This window comes from Scheffersomyces amazonensis (genome assembly GCF_036850825.1).
Source record: "Scheffersomyces amazonensis strain UFMG-HMD-26.3 chromosome Unknown RJT21scaffold_2, whole genome shotgun sequence".
Classification (NCBI taxonomy): Eukaryota; Fungi; Ascomycota; class Pichiomycetes; order Serinales; family Debaryomycetaceae; genus Scheffersomyces; species Scheffersomyces amazonensis.
Window position 1 is genome coordinate 1,410,252 of NW_027042742.1, and position 20,750 is coordinate 1,431,001.

A 20,750-nucleotide genomic window follows, 5' to 3' on the forward strand; every position below is an offset into this window, starting at 1 on the left:
TTTTCTAGATCTTCTTCTCATGTTTTGCTTTTGGTTCTTTCTATATCACATGTGGATACGGAAACAAGAATTATTCCGTCCATCTCTTTACACTCTTACTAAAATTACTAAAACTAGTCATTCTCAGCTTATCGATAATTCATTTTTTCGGGGTTAACCAACGGAGGCTTACTTTCAAAGTGTGGATAGCGGTCGGCTTCGCACCATACTTCTAATGTTGAGCCCTCTACTACAATACAGTAACCTAAGCGGTGGAAGATTCCCACCCAGAAAATATTCGATCTGTTTATGCATTTTTCTTGAAATACAGCGCAAATAAGCAATCTTGTTATGTATGTCCGCCGGTTAACACCGCAATCACCTGAAAAGTTAGTATTTACGATAAATGTCTACCTATTTTTGTTTTGTTACTTAAACGGGTTGGCTTTACTCATCGCCGCAGCTTTTACAATGTGCGGCCGCAAGCTTTTCCGGTTGTTTGATATCACGGGAATGCAGGCACGGGCGGAGCGTATCCGAATTTTTCAAGCTTAATAATATTTAGCCCAGACCAGGCTAAGCCAATTTACCAACACAAATACTTAAAAGAACACCATTTTGTGCTCATATTAACTTAGTAATCAAAAGTTCTTATGATATCGATGGGGTTAAGCCCTTCATTAATACATAATTATTAATTGCGAACATTATTTTATTGTTGCTTTGTTTTAGGTACAATATGGTGGTTTTGACACCATCGCGGAAGAGTACCTATATTTATAAACAAATAAATAATCCGATGTATCCCGATCATGATATAGGTGTACAAACCTTTGACATTTTCGGTAATTTTTTTATTTATCTAAATTAAACTTTTTTCAATCTTTGATCATTTGCCTTTCGTGAAAAAAGACAGCATAACAATTCAGTCGAACACGTATGCTTTCAATTCTGAAAGGCTAATGATTTCTTGGACTCTTCGTTGTAGATACTCCGTAAATTGAACAATGGGTACTACCATCGTAAAAAGTTTAAAGTCCTATCATTTTAGGGTCACATATACAACTAATAATACTCAGAAACTAGAATTGAGCTGCCCTTTACTTTTCTTAAGTAATCAAATTATCGGCTCAAAATCATACGTTTCAAAAGATTTCCTTTTATCCATTTGAAAGTGAAATGATCTAAGAAATCAATTCAGCAATTATTATTCCCTGGATATTGGAAACTCTGCATCCGGTTTGACATATTCGAGTAATTATTATTCGATTCTTATGCTTGGCTTTCTTTGGCTACCCCAGATAAATCACACTACTCAAAAAATAACATAAACAATAGCACCGAGATTAATGACTCTTGTAGTCTAAAGTTAATGTGGTCCAATATAGAAAGTACAGCAGTACATAATAAGCATACGCCAATGGAAGGTTAAATGGTCGCTTATATTTATTTGTTAGAGAAAATCACCTGTTAATAATATTAACGATTTCCTCTTTGAGCTATTGGTCCATTTTTAGTCCATTTTCGCAATCTTTTTGCAATGTGAGCAGTTTTTTCGGAAGAAAAATTTTGTTTGCAATCTTAGATTTTGCAATTCTCAGTTACGATCGAAGTTAAAGAGACAACAAGATTACAGTAAGAGTTGTTACATTCCTTAAAACTAAAAGTAAACCATTAGGTTAGAAAGTGCTGAATTTTATGATCAAGCATGACCATGATGAGAACGCTGATATATTTAACAAATTAAGTAGTGAAGGATCCGTGAACTGTTGAATCAAATAATTAAGACACCATGTTAAATAAAATAATCATACAATAATTGAACTTAATAGACTTCAGCAACAATCTATTTTCTTGTGGGATACAGCCGTGGTATCATTCGCTAAAATTTTTTTTTGGCTAGAATCTTCAAATGTTCTTTGCTCAAGAATGACGGTAATTTCCCTCAATTAAATATGGTTCCATTTAATCGATTGTTTACACAATTTAAACCATTACCTATTTTGTTACCAGATCTCCGGTCTAGCCGTGGCATTTCATAGTTAAAGTAATAATGGTTCCTTATTTTAGTTTATTGCATGCTTTATGTAAAACTTTCAAATACATTGATTTCCTTCCCTTCCATATTTAATATAAATACTGAAGATATCCCACTATTGATAATAAATATTTTTAAGATTAATCTGTTTGCTATATTAAATATTCATTAGAATAATCATACAATCAATCAATAAACAAAATGCCTTCAAGAACCGTCATCTCATTTGTCCTTCGTTTCTTACAATTTGCAATTGGTGCATCCGTCTTAGGATTAACTGCTGGTATAACTGATATTTTAGGTATCAACATTAAGAAAGTTACTTTAGTTACAGTAATTGGTGTTGTTACAGTACTTTACACTCTTTTCACTTTAAGTGGATTACAAAGAAAGGTTCCACTTTTCCCAATCTTATTCTTGGAAATTGTTCTCAATTATTTCTGGGTTATTGCTTTCTCATTAGTTGCTGATGCTTTTGGTGATATTGATTACCATGGTGCCAAATGGCCAAAGTTGGCTATCTCCACTGTTCCATTAACTTTAGTTAACTGGCTCTTATTTGTTATTACTAATATCATCTTCATTTCTGAAACCTTAGTTCCATTTGTTAAAGTTAATGCCTTTGCTCAAACTTACAAATCTACAACTAGATTACAATGGGGTGCTCTTTATCCAGCTGAAACTTTTGCTCTTCCAGATATTGAAAGAAACTCCGATGATTTAGAACACAAGGACTTAACTAGCGGTGCTCCAACCGAATAGATTAGATTATTCATTCATTGATCTTAAAATATTCACAATTGTTGTTTTCAATTCCCCGTATTTAGTCTTATTTCCCTTTGTATCTACATAATAATACTCTTAATACCTTTTATACTCTTCTATAACACACTTCCTTAATAATATAATTTTCCTTTAGTTTAGTGCAATAATATACATAATCGAGTACTTATCTTTATATTCTTCTTCTGAGCATACACTTCCATGCGCACTCCGCAGAATTGAAACAATAGCACTTTTAATTTTTACGTTATAGAACTTCTCTACTAAGGAATATATTGATATTGGTAAATACACTGACATTAGATGATTTTCTTGAATTAATACTTAGAAAGGAATTATATGAGGTCGTTTATCCTTTTTCTAAACCATAATCAGAAGACTGATGTAGACTTTTAGTTCTATTTCTATCTTCTACTTCACTTCTAGGCTCTACTAACTTCTAGGCTTTTCCCAGCGGCTTCATTAATTATGGTGCTTCTTGCCTCTAGCTTTTTCTCTTTAATTATTAATTACAAATATATATTATTTAAATTGTTAACTATTAATGTTGGTGGTTATACTTCCTCCTGTAGCAAATTACGTATCTAACTGTAGCTCGCTTGGTAGCGTGCTGCCCATACTCGCTGCTGTACGCGCTGGTTAATTAATTCTTCAGCTCTTTTACAACATCTATTCCTTCTTGTTAGTTTTACTTCAAGTAATTGTTTCTTTAATGATTTATAAGACTCTTCCATTTTAAGTCGTCCTTTGATATTATGTATGGTACATATTTAGTAACTGACTTGATTTCAATTTCTAGGATCTACTAACTTCTAGGCCATGTAATTTTGGGATGAAAGATTTATTAAAACGTATTGAGGTATTGGTTTATACACTTTAATTAATATATATACTATTTACATTCTTATCTACTGGTATGAGTAATCATATACATCCTGTAGCAATTGCGTATCAAATTGTAGTTCACTTGATGGTGCACCGGTCATACTCGCTGCTATACGCATTGGTTTATTTATTCATCAACTCTTTTACATCTTTCTATTCCCTCTTGTTAGTTCTACTTCCAACAATCTGCTTTTTAACAACGGTTCTTCGGAAGGAGAAGTGTTGATTTGGTTTTGTTGAATTTCTGTTTTAATATTCCTATATGGCCACTTTGATTTTGATTTCTAGGATCTACTAACTTCTAGGCGGATAGTAAGCCAGATAGATGTTTTAATTTCAAAACATTCTGGGAATTACTATTTGACTTTCTATATATATATTACTTAAATTCGTATCTTTAGGTGGTAGTAAGCTTAAAGGACGGTTATCAAATTGTAGTGTACTTGGCGGCGTATACCTCACATCAGCACTGGTTATAAATCTGACTTAAATTCTTCTGATTCTACTCCTTCTTTTTATTTCTCTCCACTCCACTGATCAGCATTGGATTTATATGTTCATGAATGGAATCCAGCTCCTTCTATATGAATGGTATTCAGTTAAGCAGCATCTTCTGTTTTTGATTCATTGACTCCTATTAACTTCTAGGCACTACTTACTTTTAGGTGGCGTTGGGTATATGATTGGTTCAGTTTCATTATATATTCATTTATTAATATATATATATACTATTTATATAAATTCTTAACTATTGGTAGTAGTGATCCTGTAGCTGTAGCAATTATGTATCACATCATAGTCTGTCTGGTAGCGCCTTTGGCACCCGCGATGGTTATAGATCATCGTTTCCAATTCTGAAACATCTATATAAGTTGTACTTTTTTCTTAAGGAATATATGAAGTTTCCATACTTCAGAGCGTGTAAGCTCTAAACTTCTACTAACTTCTATCAACTTCTGGGCTCTACTAACTAACATTTATGATAAGTTTCCGAGTTTAATTTCCACATGATGATAATATGATGCTGTAGTTTTGTATACTAATAGAAAGTTTGGGTGACTAGACAAATGACTGATTTTATGTATTAATTAACAAATTTATATAATTATAATAATAATTTATATTCTTAACTCATCATTTGTAGCATTAGTTCGTATTACATTCACTCTAACAAATCAGTGTATCACTAAACTACAACGCTCTTGTATAATGCTAAGTATAGTTTACCAGTAGAATATACTTGTATATTGAGATAAAACTGGCATCTGGGGGAACAGTAGGAGACGCTAGTATAGAAGTAGAGATATTGTGTAACTATATAGTAATTTAGGATCTAATAACATAAAGATAAAGGGCAGCTAAAGTGCCATAGATGATAGGTGATACGTTATTACAACATGTCTGTTACATATAGGCAAATAGATCGTGTGCATGGCACTACAACTCTCTAGTGAATATCAACTAATTAAATATATTAATCAAAATGGCTGTAGTAGCCTAAAACGAAATAAAATAAACTATTTGGTATATACGACTATTCAAATAGACTTGCGTATCTAAAAAAAATATAAATCCCATAAATGATAACAATAATACTACTAGTAGTAGTATTCATTTAGTACTTATAAGCCTGATCATTTCTAATGATCTCTTTTCTTATCCAATTCGACATCTGTAAAATCTTCCTGTTGAGAATACCGCCTTTTCAAATGTGGTGATGAAGATCCATCGACACTAAATCCATTAGCATCGTATTTTGTTTTGACTACAGCTGGATGGTATGGAGTTAATTGCTCTTCTTCTTCTCCTTCTCCTTCCATTTCTACCTCATCTTCTTCATCATATTCTTCATCATCAAAGGAATCGTCTTCTGCTGCATCATCATCCTCTTCATCATCATCATAATCCTCTTCTTCATCGTAATCCTCTTCTTCTTTATTTGTAGTTTGAGGTGAAGGTGTTTGATCATTTAAATTACTGTTACTGGTATTATTACTGATGGATACACCATTTGTAAGTCCATCTTTTCCATTATTTATAGAATTGGATTCAGATATACTATCAGTTAATCTTATATAATATAATCCACCATCCATACTATAATTTTTTCCCATTAATTCAATTAATTGTGAATAATATAAATCTAATACATCTTTACAATATTTTATACTATTCTTCTTACCATCTGGCTTACAAGGAACACATTTCCATTCTACTCTTTCTAAGAAATCAAGTTCTAAACAATTCAATTCTGAAATGGCTACACCTCCAACTTTAGCATAATGATCATTAGTATAAAAGAAATCTTCCATTGATTTTTGGGCAAGCATAGTTGCTACAAGAAGAAATCTATGCACAGTCCATGAATTAAGAGTGAAGAATGGTTGATATTGATGAGAAAGTAAATCAATATAGTAAATGGTTGTAAGTAAAGTTGCAGGATTAAAATTATTAAATTTAGTAAGACGAGTTAAATAAGTATGAGTTGAAATTTGTGGAGGAGAACGGGAATGATATCTTGTAAGTAAATTATTTGTAGTGGTTGTTGCCTTTTGTGTAGAAGTTGAATTTGAACTTGATGATGAAGAAGAAGGTTGAGGATGAGATATTGATACAGGGACATTTTTATCATTAAGAAGTATAAGTGACAGTAACATTCTTGAAATAAGATTAATTAAATCATCAATTGGACAATCCATAAATTCTACAGGTAATGGTTTTTTAAGTTGTGTACTAACCGATGGAACAGGTTGAACTTGTAATTTAGTTATTGTTACATGTTCTTCTTCTTTTAGTTTATTTTCTTCTATTTGTTTCTCCTCAATCAATGGTGATTGTGATTGTCTTTTGGCGATTTCTTCAAATTTTTGTTTTTGAATATATTGCTGATAATCATTAAGACGATATGATTGTTTGTGAAGGTTGAAACGTTTTAATTTATGATTATTATTATTATTATTATTATTATTATGTTGATTATGATTATTAAGGTATTTCTGGTATATTTCAAACAGTCGAACTTTCCGTTGTTTATTTATAGAATCGAAATATAATTGATGATTATGGAGTGAAGAATTTATTATTCCATCTGACTTTATATATTGAGATAAAAAAGGATCCGATGGAGATAAAGAGTTTGAGTTTGAGTTTGAGTTTGTACTTGAATTTGATGAATTGGAAATGGTTCTATGGAGACTGTTTGATGCTGATGGTGGTGGAGGGGATGGTCTATTTGATCTTGAATTCATTGAGGAAGTTATATGTTGAGTTTGAGGACTTAATTTTGGAGTTGAAGAACTCGTGGTTGAAGTTGTGGTTGACATTTTGGGGGATATGTTGTTAAAGACAGTTTCATTTGGCGATGGAAACGGGGATTTTATAGTATGTAGTACACTCATTTACCAGTGAGTTGTGAATATGTGAAAGGAGTTCAGATTAGTTGTTCCGATGAGTTACCATTCGTTGCTGTTGTGTGAATAATATAATAGTCAAACCTAATAAAATATATGGAATGGTTGGTTGTAAGTCTAATCTCTTTGAAATTTTTGTGGGTATGACCTCCTGAGTAGTTGATGGTATTGCCACTTGAGAAATACTTGAATTTAAAGTAATGTTATAATAGTGAGTTAATGCAAATTTCACTAATATTACTATTGACTAATTAGTATAGAAATTTTTGGTCTGCTGGTTTTTTCGTGGCCTGCCTATTGTTTTTTTCGAGTATTGGTGACCTCAGTAAATAGCGAGCCTGGTAGAATTTAGGAATAGCGCAACTGTTAGGATCTACAGACTTAACTTTGAATAAGTAGTAGTGTTAACTAAGATGAGATGAATATTTGAAGAAGAAGAGATTAAGTAGAAGAATTAAAATTATTAAAAGTTTATTAGAATTCCAATAATTAACTTTACTAAGGAATTACTATCACCAAAAGTTAAAGCCAGTCAGTAATCTTCCCGCTAATAATTTTATTATGGCTCCAGATATAAAATTAAATTAGTGGCTACAGATAAGTAAGTAGGGATGGATAGGTGGATTTGTGGTAATGGCTTAATAGTAATAGTAACACTAATGCTTGCTTTACAGGGAAAACTGTATGGGGTAGAGAAGGTTTCGTTACTGTGGGTTCTACACGTGTGCTGAACTGCTAAAGCTTATAAGTGCTAGCGAGCTACATACACAGAAAAAAAAAATTATTTTCCCACGTGGAGCTTCAACTATGTGAGTCGCTATATTTTCCAATGACATACAGACACACACCGAGAGAGATGACTTTGCAGTAAATTACTTAATCATTAGACGAGGCGTTTACAGTATATAATTGAACCATTTAGTAAAGCGGCGGTTAAAATGTACTAATTGATTATGGGACATTACCATAATAAGTAACGTTTAACGCCAAATTCCAGCTATGCACTTATTTTGTTTAAGTTAATATCACAAGACTACTTACTCTAAGAATGAAATAGCAATAATAGGTAAAGGCATCATATAATAATAATAATATTATATACACTAATAATTCTAAAAATACTAATTATAATAATATTATATATAATATAACTAATAATAACTAATAATATACTAACTAACTAGAATTAAAGGTTACATGTAGCGAGCATATGCTTGTAATGTAATAGCGGCTCAGATTCTTTCAGGGCCCTGGATTTGTCGAAAGAATGAATTTGTGATTCTAATTAAGAACTTCTCGGTTTCTGTTTACTCCTACATTCGTATAGTTGTTCTAAATGGTAAATAAGCATCAACATTTTGTAGTGCACTACTATTGTGGACAATGAGCTCTCGTAAAATTATCTTTCGTCAAGACAGTCACTATCACAAGATTCGTTAATAGATATGATTATACTTCAACAAGTAAATGGTTAGCAGTAAGACACTGTACAAGTCAGAGCTTATCTATCTATCATATATATATCAACTACATTAAATATTTCAATTGTATCAATTGACGTTTGTATGTATTAGACTCTACACGTGACCTAGAGTCACGTTCCGCACACCCACCCATCACTCCAGCAACGCCAAATACCCGAACACCAAAAACAAAAAGGTAAACAATAATACTAAGGGCAATTACAAAAATTTTTCTTAACCATATCATCCTTTAATGAATTGAATGGTACCATGTCGGAAAAGCAACATCTCCAACCAGGGTTCGATCCCAAGACTCTCAAAGTATCCGAATTACGAGGGATTTTAACTGAACATGAAGTATCATACCCCTCGAATGCTAAGAAATCTCAACTTGTTGAAATATTCAATAATGAAGTAGCACCTCATGCTTCTCGATTACTTGAGCAACATCTCAAAGCCATAAGTAATAAAAATGACCGAGGATTTATTGATGTGGAATTAGATGAAAATAGTAAGGCTAAATCAACAAGAAGAAGAAGAACTGTTACACCTCAACCACCAGTAGTAGTAGAACCAGAACCAGAACCAAAACCAAAACCAAAACATGAACAAGTATCAATTGATTTAACTTCTCCAGATGAAGATGAGAGTCCATTTACTAATGATAATGTATTTCAATCTCCCAGTAGTCCATCATTCAATACTAAAAAGAGAAAACAAGATGAAAATGATGAAGAAGCTAAAGATACTTCTACTACAAAGAAAGGTAAGAGAACTACAAAGAAACCAAAGACTGAAACTTCTCCTATTTCTTCACCTAAAGTTAAATCGCCTAAATCACCATCTGTAAAGAAGAAGCAAGTGAAGTCTCTATTTGATGATGATACTGATGACTCATTTTTAGAAGATCAATTGGCTAAATCCATAACTATAAAGCCAAAAGTTTCTAAATCTACAGTATCAACTCCAAAGGTTGTAAAGACAAATGTTATAGAAGAAACTGGGAAATCTGCTCCTCCAAAGTCTGCTCCTCCAAAGGTTACTCCAGTAGTCAAATCTCCAAAAGTTACTCCAGCTGTTAAGTCACCAAAAGCTGCTACTCCAAAGGCATCTACGCCAACTGTTAAATCTCCAAAAGCCTCAACTCCTAAGGCCTCAACTCCTAAGGCCTCAACTCCTAAGGCCTCAACTCCTAAGGCCTCAACTCCAAAGGCCCCTAAAGTTTCCTCTCCAAAAACATCTACTCCAAAGGCTTCAACTTCTAAGGTAACCAAACCAGCAAGTCTAAAAAAGGCAACACCTGGTTCATCAAAGTCAGTTAAGAAATCATCATCTCCATTAACACAACCAGCAACAACCATAAGTGAAGTATCAAAATCTTTTCAAACTGTTGAAGAAGAACTCGAAGATTTCGATAAACAATTGCAGAATATAAAGAATGGTGTATCTACTGTTGCTCAATCCTTCATAAATAATGATGATTTAAAACTAGCTAAGGAATTAGGAATAAATATTGAAGGCTTACATGATTTAACAAATGATGATAATCAAGAGATTATAGATTTTACTACTCCTTCAAAGAAGTTTGACAAAAAGACATTGTTGCCAGATAGTGCATTAACACCAAAACCTCGACTTTTACCTCAATTTGTTGTTGAAAAGAAGCCTGAAGAAGACGATGAAGACACAGAAGAGGAAAATGATGATGATGAGGATGAGGATGACAATGAAAAAGTGAATACAGAAGATGATAAACTTATAAAAGAATTGGAAAAATCGATCGAACAAGAAACAGAAGAAACAGAAACAGAAGAAACAGAAACAGAAGCTAATGTATCCAGCCAAAGAATAAGAACTTCAGCTAAAAAATCATTAACTTCATTATTCTTATCCTTATTTGTTTGGGTTATATTGATAACTTCAGGATTCTTATCTTATTGGTATTATCAACAATTATTTTATGTAGGATATTGTGGACAAGAAATTGAACTACCAACATTTGCAGGTGAAGAATATCATCCAATTTTACAAATTGTAGGACAATTCTTAGATAATAACTTTAAACCTAAATGTCAATCATGTCCATTACATGCCAGATGTTTCCCATATTTAGAAGTTGGATGTTATGAAGATTTTATTGAATTTAAACCATGGGATAACTTTTTATATCCTTATAATAAGATATGTGTACCAGACTCTAAAAAGGCTGAAAAATTGGAGATAATGATTGAAGTTGCTCTTGATTTACTTCGTAGTAAAAATGCGAATCTGAAATGTGGACAAAATGCCAATATTGAAGAATCAGGTATAAAGAGTAAAGATTTACATGATTTATTATTAAGTATGAAAGCTCCTTATATAACCAATGAAGAGTTTGAAGAATTATGGAAACGAGCAGAAGTGGAATTAGAGAAAGAACCCGAAATAACTGTAAGGCAAGTGATTTAAATGAATGAAAGGTATTAAAACATGCATTAAATCAAGACCTTTATTATATTTATTTTTGTATTTAAGTTGTGGGTCATTGAATTATATGAATGTTTTAAGAATCCTTATCCTTTCAATAATAATATTATTAATAATAATGCGAATTATACTAACTATATATATTTCTAGACTGGATATTCAACTCTATCAACATCATATGAATCTTCCACAATTGAGAAGACTGATGAGACAATGGAGACCAGCGAGGACAAAATTCTTCGATCAACGTCCTTATCGAACCTTGATTTAGCATGTCAATTTCAAAATAATTTGACAATGACTGTTTTCCATTATAAGTATCATATAATTATATTTATTATATTATTTACTGTAATTAAATTTATTCAGTATAAATATAATCAATATCAATTAAATTTAATTAAGATTGACATTATTTATCAAGAAGTTCTTAAGAAATTACGTCATCAACGTAAATCATCGACTTTATTACCTAATGTTAATGAATATATTGGATCTAATCAATTACGAGATTTAATATTGATTAATGAAAAGAATTTAACTACTAAGTTAAATTTATGGAATATTATTCAAAAGAAAATCGAATTAAATAGTAATATAAGTGTAGATGTTATTGAAGATCATGGAGAGATCATTAAGGTGTGGAAGTGGATTAGTGATATTTAATCACTACTTATACAGTATAGATAATTGTAAGAATATAGTATATAGTAAGAATATACATATAGTATAGTAGATAGTGTATAGTGTATAGTGTATAGTGTATAATACAGTATAGTATAGTATATAAGAATATATACTATATATTAATGTATGTACATACTTAACAGAATAATAAGTAACAAGTGCTGGTAATGCTGCAAAATACCCATACTTAATGTACGGCAGGGATGTACTCACTAAATTTGTGGAGACTCTCACCCCATTTTTTTTTTCCACTAGCAAGATAAGGTTATCTTACCTTTCCTTTACTTTACTTGCCACTACAAGTTCTTTCCATACATATTCCCTTACAATGACTACACTAACAATATTTGATTTAGGTGATGACGTATTAGTAGATACCATCACCAAATACCTTTCATATCGGGATATCTTTAATTTTTCAATTACAAATAAATATTTATATAATCTCTTTTATCATTCACCACTATCATCAATAATTTATAATATTCTTTATTTAAAAAAGTATACAAATAATGAAAATCATAATGTTAAACTTTTAAAAGATTTTAATTGGAAAAAGTTATTTTCATTACGTAGTGATCCTCATCAAAAATTGTATACTTGGGGTTCAGCAGATATGGGAAGATTAGGTTATAAATTTGCTTCTGTACCTTCAGATCATCAATCAATTAATCCAACTTTTACATTTAGACCTTCAGGGATTCATACTCCAACTAATCTTGATAAATTTAATAATCATATTTTAGTTGATGTAATTGCTAATGGATTTTCGTTTATTATACTTACAAATGAAGGTCTGTTATATTATACTGGAGCAAATTGGAAATCTTCTACAAGTATTTATAGATCTTCAACTCCTGGACCAATTGAAGGTTATGATTATTATGAACCTCCTTCAACAATGTATATAACTAGAGATTCTAATGCTTTAGGAGCTAGAAGAACTTTATTAACTCATTTACCAAGTCCAGATAATAGATATGATCGAGATATTGATATTAATCCTGATCATGAAACAATAACTCAGCCTCAAGGTAGAAGAAGATTACCAGCTACAAATTTAACATTACCACCCGAAAGATTAAATCCTATGGAAGGAATTAATTCAGATGGATCAATATCTCCAAGTAGTAAACCTAATGTTAAAGAATCTGAATTTGTTACAAAATTAAAATTACCTCCATGGCATGAAGAAAAAGATTTTAAAAGAAAGATTATTAGTATAAGTAGTGGAAGAGAACATATTCTTGCGTTAGATAATTATAATAATTTATATACATGGGATTCAGGTACAAGAACTGATGTGGGAATAAGATTAAAATTTCCTGGATTAGATATAATTGATCCAATTGAAAAAATTGTTGCGGGATGGAATTTATCCGGATGTTATATTGAATCAATTGGATTAATTATTTGGTATACTCGTATACCATTTAGTGAAGAACAATTTAAATTAAATGATTTTAGTAGTGAAACAAAATATTTTATAATACCAGGAACTCGTCATAATATTATTGATTTTGCTCTTGGAGCTGATTTAGTATTATTTATAAAGAAATCAGATAAAAAATTATATAAATTACAATTTTCAGTTCATGAATTTGCTAGAACTGAAGTTGGAATTAATATTGTAATTCCTGAAATTGAATCATTAGATAGTTTTAATAATTGGTTGAAAAATTATAATATTTATAATGGATTAAATTCTAATTTTTCTAAAGTTAGTTGTTGTTTTAATAATTTTGTTGTATTTACTGATCATGATTCTATATTATTAGGATCTAAATCTGATGATAATGTTGATGCTAATAATTTAGATACGGTTAAAGTTATTGAAGAATTACAACATCAAAATATTAAATCAATTGAAATTGGTGATTATCATTATTTAGCTCTTACAACTGATGGAAATGTCCTTAGTTGGGGGATAGATTCTAAAAATTGTGGATGTTTAGGGTTAGGACCTAAGGAAAAAATTAAAGACATTTATGGATCTAATAGTATACAAGATCATCAAGAAAGAGGATTTACTGCGACTAAGCCATTAATGGTAAAAAACCCGCCTTATCCAGGGAAATGGTTAGCTATTGCAGCCAATGGATGGCACTCAGGCGGGATATATGTGCCACTAAATGTCGAATAATATAATTATAAAAATTATAAAAATTATAAAAATTATATTTAAAGTTATAGTTATATGAAAAAGGACTTATGAATTATGCATAGTATATAATTACCATAAACGGTAAGATCTGTATAGATAAATAAAACATAAAGAAAAGATAAATAAAAGACACAGTCACCCCACGGAAAAAGTGGGAAACAGGTCTAATGAACTAATTATATAAAAAGTAACTTCAAACTCTCATCGTTCAAGTAACTCTGTCATGCAGACACGATCTTGTGGTATTAATTAGGCAACACTCACGGAACGTCGTTAACGCCCCCTTAGTAACGATAGTTGTGAAGGGGCGCGCTACCAGGCGCATACGGACAAAATCTAGTCATGTATTTTAAATTTCCCGCCTAAAAATAAACGAGCCCCAAAAAAATAGAGTCTGGACTCAGAGGAAAAAAGAAAAATAAAATAATTATAGGGAACAGGAAAAGTTTGATGGCGTAACCCACCAATAACGTTCAAGTATAGTAGTACGAATCTTTGTCCCATAGTACGAGATTAGTTAAGTATTGATCTATTAGAGCCGACAGGGTAGTATACATTATTATCATCCATCAATCCATCCATCGGAGTTAACACCACCCACAAGTAGTTAATTGTTGTTTGTCGTATCGTATATACAATACCCAGATCTTTTGTACCAAACGATTCAGCACAGCCTAGAGAATTCATAGTGACTCATCATCATAACAAGTTACTAGAATTATTATTAATATCAATAGGATTATTAGTTGATCTTATTAAGAGTAAGATATAAATAACTAATAATATTCACCCAATCGTTTTCCATTCATCACATCAAAGTTTTATTTATCAGTAAATTTTAAATTCCCTTTGCATAATGACAACTGTTAGTCCAAAATCAAGTAATTTTAGAAGTACAGACTTATTAGGTGTTGATCTTAGTCCCAAACAACAAGGTAGACAGCATTCTAATAGTACTCATAGTATTGGAAGTCCTGGTCGAACTAGAAGTAATTCAAATCCTGTATTAACTCCAATTTCATCTCAACCACCTCCACCTCATCATAATTCGAATATTCATACTAGACAAAGAAGATCATCATCAATTATTCAACATTTAGAACCAGATACTTTGGATACTAAAATTGATCAAACTTTAAATCCAAATGTTAATGCTAATTGGGTTCATTCTAAAGGTGCTTGGGTAATTCATTTTGTTTTAATTGTATTTCTTAAATTAATCTTTAATTTTGTAAGTGTATTAGATAATGATTGGAAATGGACTTTAACAAATCTAACTTATAATATTGGATCTTATATTATGTTTCATCAAGTTAAAGGTACACCATTTGAATTTAATAATGGTGCTTATGATAATTTAACAATGTGGGAACAAATAGATAATGGTGATCAATATACTCCAACTAAGAAATTTTTGATGTCAGTTCCAATTGCATTATTTTTAATTAGTACACATTATTCAAATTATAATTTAAATTTATTTATATTGAATGGTCTTAGTTGCCTCTGTGTGGTTGTACCAAAATTGGCTATAGCTCATAGATTAAGAGTTACTTTATTCTGAGAGTTTTAACTAACTAACTAACTAACTAATTAATTAATTAATCAATTAACTAATAAATTGATAATTAATTGATTTATTTATTTATTCATCATTCATTCATTCATCCATTCATATATACATTCATTGAAGGCTATTTCGTGATAAACAATAACTACCACCAAAAATTAATTGAGGATATAGAATTAAATCTTAACCAACTAATAGACAGAAGTTCAGAAATAAATCAACAAATGATAAGTACAGATATTAAATTGAGATAGTATGAATAAAATACTGCGAGCTATACTTAGTACTGTGATGTTATCAATATTACAATTTTTTTTTACTTTAACACTTTTTTTTATACTTTTTTTAATTAGTTTAAACGATATGATTCTCCTTTGCTTTCTTTGAATATTATCATATAGAGACATAGTATATGATTAGCACAAATCTTAATAATACTTAACAATTTACAGATAATCAACAGTCAATTGTAGTGTAGTGTAAGTGTATATTATTTCTCGTTGTCTAAAGTCACGTTCCATGAGTCACCTGCCCAATAGTCTCAGTCTCTACTCTATTCTCTTTTTTTTGACTCTGATTTATATATGCACTAATAAACACGCTGCTCCCCACTTAAAAAAATGATGATGAGGTTAATAATTTTTCGCATTTTGACTCAACTAATATGGAGAAATCGAATATAAAACTGCTCATATCCAATAATTCTTATTCCTCTAATTACTTATAATTATTTTCTATTATTGATTATAGTTAGAATTCCAATTCCAATTCCAATTCGTATTAACAATGCCTTACGCTTTATCTGAATCTCATAAAGAATTAGTCTCTGCCCATTTAAAGGATAGTGATCCTGAAGTTTATCAAATTATTCAAGATGAAATCGATAGACAAAGACATTCTATTGTATTAATTGCTTCTGAAAATTTCACTACTACTGCAGTATTTGATGCTTTAGGAACTCCAATGTGTAATAAATATTCTGAAGGTTATCCTGGTGCAAGATATTATGGTGGTAATGAACATATTGATAGAATTGAACTTTTATGTCAAGAAAGAGCTCTTAAAGCTTTTAATTTATCAAGTGATAAATGGGGTGTTAATGTTCAAACTTTAAGTGGTTCTCCAGCCAATTTACAAGTTTATCAAGCTATTATGAAACCTCATGAAAGATTAATGGGTTTAGATTTACCTCATGGTGGTCATTTATCTCATGGTTATCAAACTGATTCTAGAAAAATTTCTGCTGTTTCAACTTATTTTGAAACTATGCCTTACAGAGTTGATTTAGAAACTGGTTTAATTGATTATGATATGTTAGAAAAGACTGCTATTTTATATAGACCAAAAGTCTTAGTTGCTGGTACTTCTGCTTATTGTAGATTAATTGATTATGCTAGAATGAGAGAAATTGCTAATAAAGTTGGTGCTTATTTAGTGGTTGATATGGCTCATATTTCTGGTTTAATTGCTGCTGGTGTTATTCCATCTCCATTTGAATATGCTGATATTGTTACCACCACTACTCATAAATCTTTAAGAGGTCCAAGAGGTGCCATGATCTTCTTTAGAAGAGGTGTTAGATCAATTAATCCAAAAACTGGTCAAGAAACTCTTTTCGATTTAGAAAATCCAATCAACTTCTCAGTCTTCCCTGGTCATCAAGGTGGTCCACATAACCATACCATTACTGCTTTAGCTGCTGCCTTAAAGCAAGCTGCTACTCCAGAATTTAAAGAATATCAACTTCAAGTCTTAAAGAATGCTAAAATCTTGGAATCTGAATTCATTAATAAAGGTTATAAATTGGTTTCTAATGGTACTGATTCTCATATGGTTTTAGTCTCCTTAAAGGATAAACAAATTGATGGTGCTAGAGTTGAAACTGTTTGTGAAAAGATTAATATTGCTTTAAATAAAAACTCTATCCCAGGTGATAAATCTGCTTTAGTTCCAGGTGGTGTTAGAATTGGTGCTCCAGCTATGACCACTAGAGGTTTAGGTGAAGAAGATTTCAAGAAGATTGTTTCTTATATTGATTTTGCTGTCAACTATGCCAAGGAATTACAAAGTTCTTTACCAAAAGATGCTAACAAATTAAAGGATTTCAAATCTAGAGTTTTAGATCATGAAGATCCAAAATTAGTTGCCGTCAAGGAAGAGATCTCTCAATGGGCTGGTGATTTCCCATTATCTACTTAAATGCTCTAGTATTTTGTATATAAAATTGGTTACTTTGAAATCTTTTACCATCGTATGACTTGTCTTTCTATATTTACTAACTTCATATTCTCTCTATATTGTTTTGATATAAAAAATCTCAATACAATCATTCATTATTAATAATACACATATTTATATTCAACTATACAAATTTATTTTTTTTTACTTAAATTAACTTTTCATCTTTAAATACTTGATCTAACTTTCCTTCTTTCTTCCATTCTTTCAAATCAGCTTCAGTACCTAATCTCTTTCCATTGAAAAAAATAGTTGGAACCCAATTTAAACCAGAAATCTCAATAAATGCTTTTTCTAAATTTTTAGCTTCTTCTTGGTCTGGGAATTTGTCAAATTCAATAACATGAACTTTATCCTTTACATTATATTCATCCCATATTTTATAGGTATAATGACAATCAGGACACCAAGATTTAGATAACATTAAATAGGGATGTTCCTTGATCAATGCTTTAGCCTTGTCGAGATATTCAGTGGACGACATTTTCTTATACTTATTTTTGTCTGTTTTATTATAAACTGTAAAAAACGATGAAGCACAACTTTCACAACTGACAAATTGGTCTCTATAAATACGTCTCATAAAATAGTCTCGAAAAATTGACCCGCTGGGAAATGTGGCTCCAGTGCGGAGTTGCAAATTTAATAACTTTAATTTATTTAATTTATTTAAATTATGTATTTGTAGTCATATCTAGCCTATGTATTAAAAAAAGATTAAAATTAAATAAACAACACTGTAGAAATTAAAGTAGAAAAACCAAACTAATTAATTGGCTTATACAATTGACCCATCTTTCGATTTTCTGCTAATTAATCCTTCGGATTGTGGAGCATCATTAGGTTTAATTTCTTCTTTTGATTCACCTGAAGAAGAAATATCTTCCTTCATTTCAAAGTTTTCCTTATCGAAATCTTCATCATATAATCCAAGAGCCTTACCTTCATCTTCAATATCTTGTAATGATAATTTAGGTAAGGTAGCAGCAACTCTCCATGGTTGTCTCTTATCAGTGTAAGCCTTAGCAAAGATAATATCGATTTCTTCTAATGATCTTCCAGCAGTTTCTGGATAGAAGAAGAAAATAACTGGAACGAACAAAAAGTTCATAATAGCAAAGAAAAGATAGGCACCCCATCTAGCATTATCAATGAAAACTGGTGTAAACATAACAACGGCAAAATTGGTGATCCAGTTGGTACAAGTAGAAACAGCAGAAGCAACAGTTCTGGTTCTCAATGGATTAATTTCTGGTGGATAAATCCATGGTAATGGTAAGATTGTAAAGGCAAAGAAAACAATGAATAAGAATAAACCGACAGCCGCACCTTTAGCATTATTAGTAGTATTATCAATTAAACAAGCAAAAGTGATCAAGAATGAACAACCTTGACCAACAGCACCAATTAAGAACAAATTTCTTCTTCCTAGAGTATCAATTAAGAAAAATGATGGAATAGTCGATAAAGCATAAACAGTTGCAAAAACACCTCCTAAAATCAAAGATAATCTTCTCTCTAAACCGATAGTGTTTTCAAATAAAACAGTAGAATAGTAAATAGCAGCATTACATCCAGTGAATTGTTGGAAAAATTGAGTAGAAGAACCAATGACCATTCTTTGGAAATGTTGAGTCTTGCCTCCAGTAAATAAATCTCTGAAACCAACTTGAGTTTTAGTAAATCTATTAACAGCATCAGTGATGACAGTGGCTTCAGCTACGATTTCATCGTCATTTTCTGGAATATCTTTCAAAGCACTTAAGATATATAAAGCTTCTGGTTTCCTATTATTTGCAATTAACCATCTAGGAGATTCTGGTAATCTCAAGATACCGAAGAACAAAAATGATGCAAAAACAATTTGGAAAGCAACAGGGAATCTCCATTGAACTGAAGTATTAACGTAAGACAAACCAAAATCGAGCCAATAAGCAATTAAAGTTCCTACTGCAACAACGGCACCTTCCATTGTGACTAATAAACCTCTATTCTCGGCTCTAGACATTTCCGATTGCCAGACTGGAATAGTGGCAGTATTCAAACCATTTCCAATACCTGTTATGACTCTTCCGACAACAAACTGACCCAATGCCCAATGACCTCTAAATGGTGTAGTAGAAATGGTAGTACCCAATATTATAATGATGGAACCAGCAATTATTAATGGTCTTCTACCAATTTTTTCACCCTTAATTAATGCAAAAAGAGCTCCAAAGAAACAACCTAATTCATAACAAGAAGTAACAGCACCTTGAATGGTACCATTATCTCTGGTAGCTGGAAATTCATAATTAAACTGCTCTGCAGTAATAAGACCTGACATTAAACCTTGATCATAACCGAATAAAGAAAACCCAGTAACGGAAACGACCGTAATAAAAACTCTTAATTTCTTACCTCTTAATCCACCAGTGTTAGTTCTGGCTTTCACCCAATCGAATTTACCCATTATTGATTTATTTAGTTACTCTTATTAAATTAATATAAATGAAAGGAATGAATTTGATATAATTAAAATAAAATCTATAACAGTAATGTATAGTGTAAAAATAAATTTTACATAACAGAAGATGGAATCAGGGGAGGGAATGGCTGCTTATATATACTTTGATTCATCTACAAAACAAAGCTATTCAAGTCTTCCCCGGTCCTTTTAATTTTGCACAATAAACCACTTATTCACAGGTATATCAGACGTTACAGAATCTAAAGAGTTACAATAGTTGCCAAAAGAAAAAATAAAAAAAAATAAAAAATAATAATTAGAAAATAGAATTGATGTGCAAAATGACGTGGAAAAAACTTCCTCTTTCCCAATTGAGAATTGTGGAATTCCGAGGGTTTTTCCTGAGGAACAATGATAATTAGGTGCCTGAAGTATTATACCGAAGCCGGTGTACTTTGACTTTGATGGGCGGGGATTCTGATTACAATCTTATCGATGAAATCAAAAAACAGAATTAAGTAATGCGCTTCCTATATCATTAAAATTTATCATTTGCTAGTTAGTCTCCGTCGTTTCCACTGGTTTAACGAGAATCCTACGATACCAATGAGTTTTGCT

General features: G+C 31.2%; 8 protein-coding genes across 8 annotated transcripts; 5 read left to right on the forward strand and 3 right to left on the reverse strand. All coding sequences in view use genetic code 12, as the record gives it.

The window, feature by feature from the left end:
* Positions 1 to 2,218: 2,218 nt before the first annotated feature.
* RJT21DRAFT_112797 (MARVEL domain-containing protein) lies at positions 2,219 to 2,779 on the forward strand (the record flags this gene model as incomplete). Its single annotated transcript, XM_064880114.1, has 1 exon — positions 2,219 to 2,779. The coding sequence occupies one exon, from the start codon at positions 2,219 to 2,221 to the stop codon at positions 2,777 to 2,779; it is 561 nt and encodes a 186-aa protein (XP_064739603.1).
* Positions 2,780 to 5,325: 2,546 nt separating this feature from the next.
* On the reverse strand, positions 5,326 to 7,008 carry RJT21DRAFT_112798 (uncharacterized protein; the record flags this gene model as incomplete). The annotated part of the gene is made up of 1 exon (XM_064880115.1): positions 5,326 to 7,008. The coding sequence occupies one exon, from the start codon at positions 7,006 to 7,008 to the stop codon at positions 5,326 to 5,328; it is 1,683 nt and encodes a 560-aa protein (XP_064739604.1).
* A 1,745-nt stretch (positions 7,009 to 8,753) lies between these two features.
* RJT21DRAFT_22224 (uncharacterized protein) lies at positions 8,754 to 11,796 on the forward strand. Its single transcript, XM_064883794.1, has 2 exons — positions 8,754 to 10,988; positions 11,175 to 11,796. Exons 1-2 carry the CDS (start codon positions 8,829 to 8,831, stop codon positions 11,688 to 11,690), a joined length of 2,676 nt encoding a protein of 891 aa, XP_064739605.1. The 5' UTR covers positions 8,754 to 8,828; the 3' UTR covers positions 11,691 to 11,796.
* Positions 11,797 to 12,039: 243 nt separating this feature from the next.
* RJT21DRAFT_2232 (SCF ubiquitin ligase complex subunit) lies at positions 12,040 to 13,854 on the forward strand (the record flags this gene model as incomplete). The annotated part of the gene is made up of 1 exon (XM_064883799.1): positions 12,040 to 13,854. The coding sequence occupies one exon, from the start codon at positions 12,040 to 12,042 to the stop codon at positions 13,852 to 13,854; it is 1,815 nt and encodes a 604-aa protein (XP_064739606.1).
* A 701-nt stretch (positions 13,855 to 14,555) lies between these two features.
* On the forward strand, positions 14,556 to 15,545 carry ORM1 (sphingolipid homeostasis protein). Its single transcript, XM_064883795.1, has one exon. The coding sequence runs from the start codon at positions 14,732 to 14,734 to the stop codon at positions 15,437 to 15,439; it is 708 nt and encodes a 235-aa protein (XP_064739607.1). The 5' UTR covers positions 14,556 to 14,731; the 3' UTR covers positions 15,440 to 15,545.
* Positions 15,546 to 16,117: 572 nt separating this feature from the next.
* SHM2 (glycine hydroxymethyltransferase) lies at positions 16,118 to 17,794 on the forward strand. Its single transcript, XM_064881221.1, has one exon. The coding sequence runs from the start codon at positions 16,232 to 16,234 to the stop codon at positions 17,642 to 17,644; it is 1,413 nt and encodes a 470-aa protein (XP_064739608.1). The 5' UTR covers positions 16,118 to 16,231; the 3' UTR covers positions 17,645 to 17,794.
* A 37-nt stretch (positions 17,795 to 17,831) lies between these two features.
* Positions 17,832 to 18,167, reverse strand: RJT21DRAFT_82671 (thioredoxin-like protein; the record flags this gene model as incomplete). The annotated part of the gene is made up of 1 exon (XM_064885338.1): positions 17,832 to 18,167. One exon carries the CDS (start codon positions 18,165 to 18,167, stop codon positions 17,832 to 17,834), a length of 336 nt encoding a protein of 111 aa, XP_064739609.1.
* Positions 18,168 to 18,362: 195 nt separating this feature from the next.
* On the reverse strand, positions 18,363 to 20,445 carry HGT10 (glucose-inactivated glycerol proton symporter). The gene has a single exon (XM_064881222.1). The coding sequence runs from the start codon at positions 20,133 to 20,135 to the stop codon at positions 18,462 to 18,464; it is 1,674 nt and encodes a 557-aa protein (XP_064739610.1). The 5' UTR covers positions 20,136 to 20,445; the 3' UTR covers positions 18,363 to 18,461.
* Between the last annotated feature and the right edge of the window lie 305 nt (positions 20,446 to 20,750).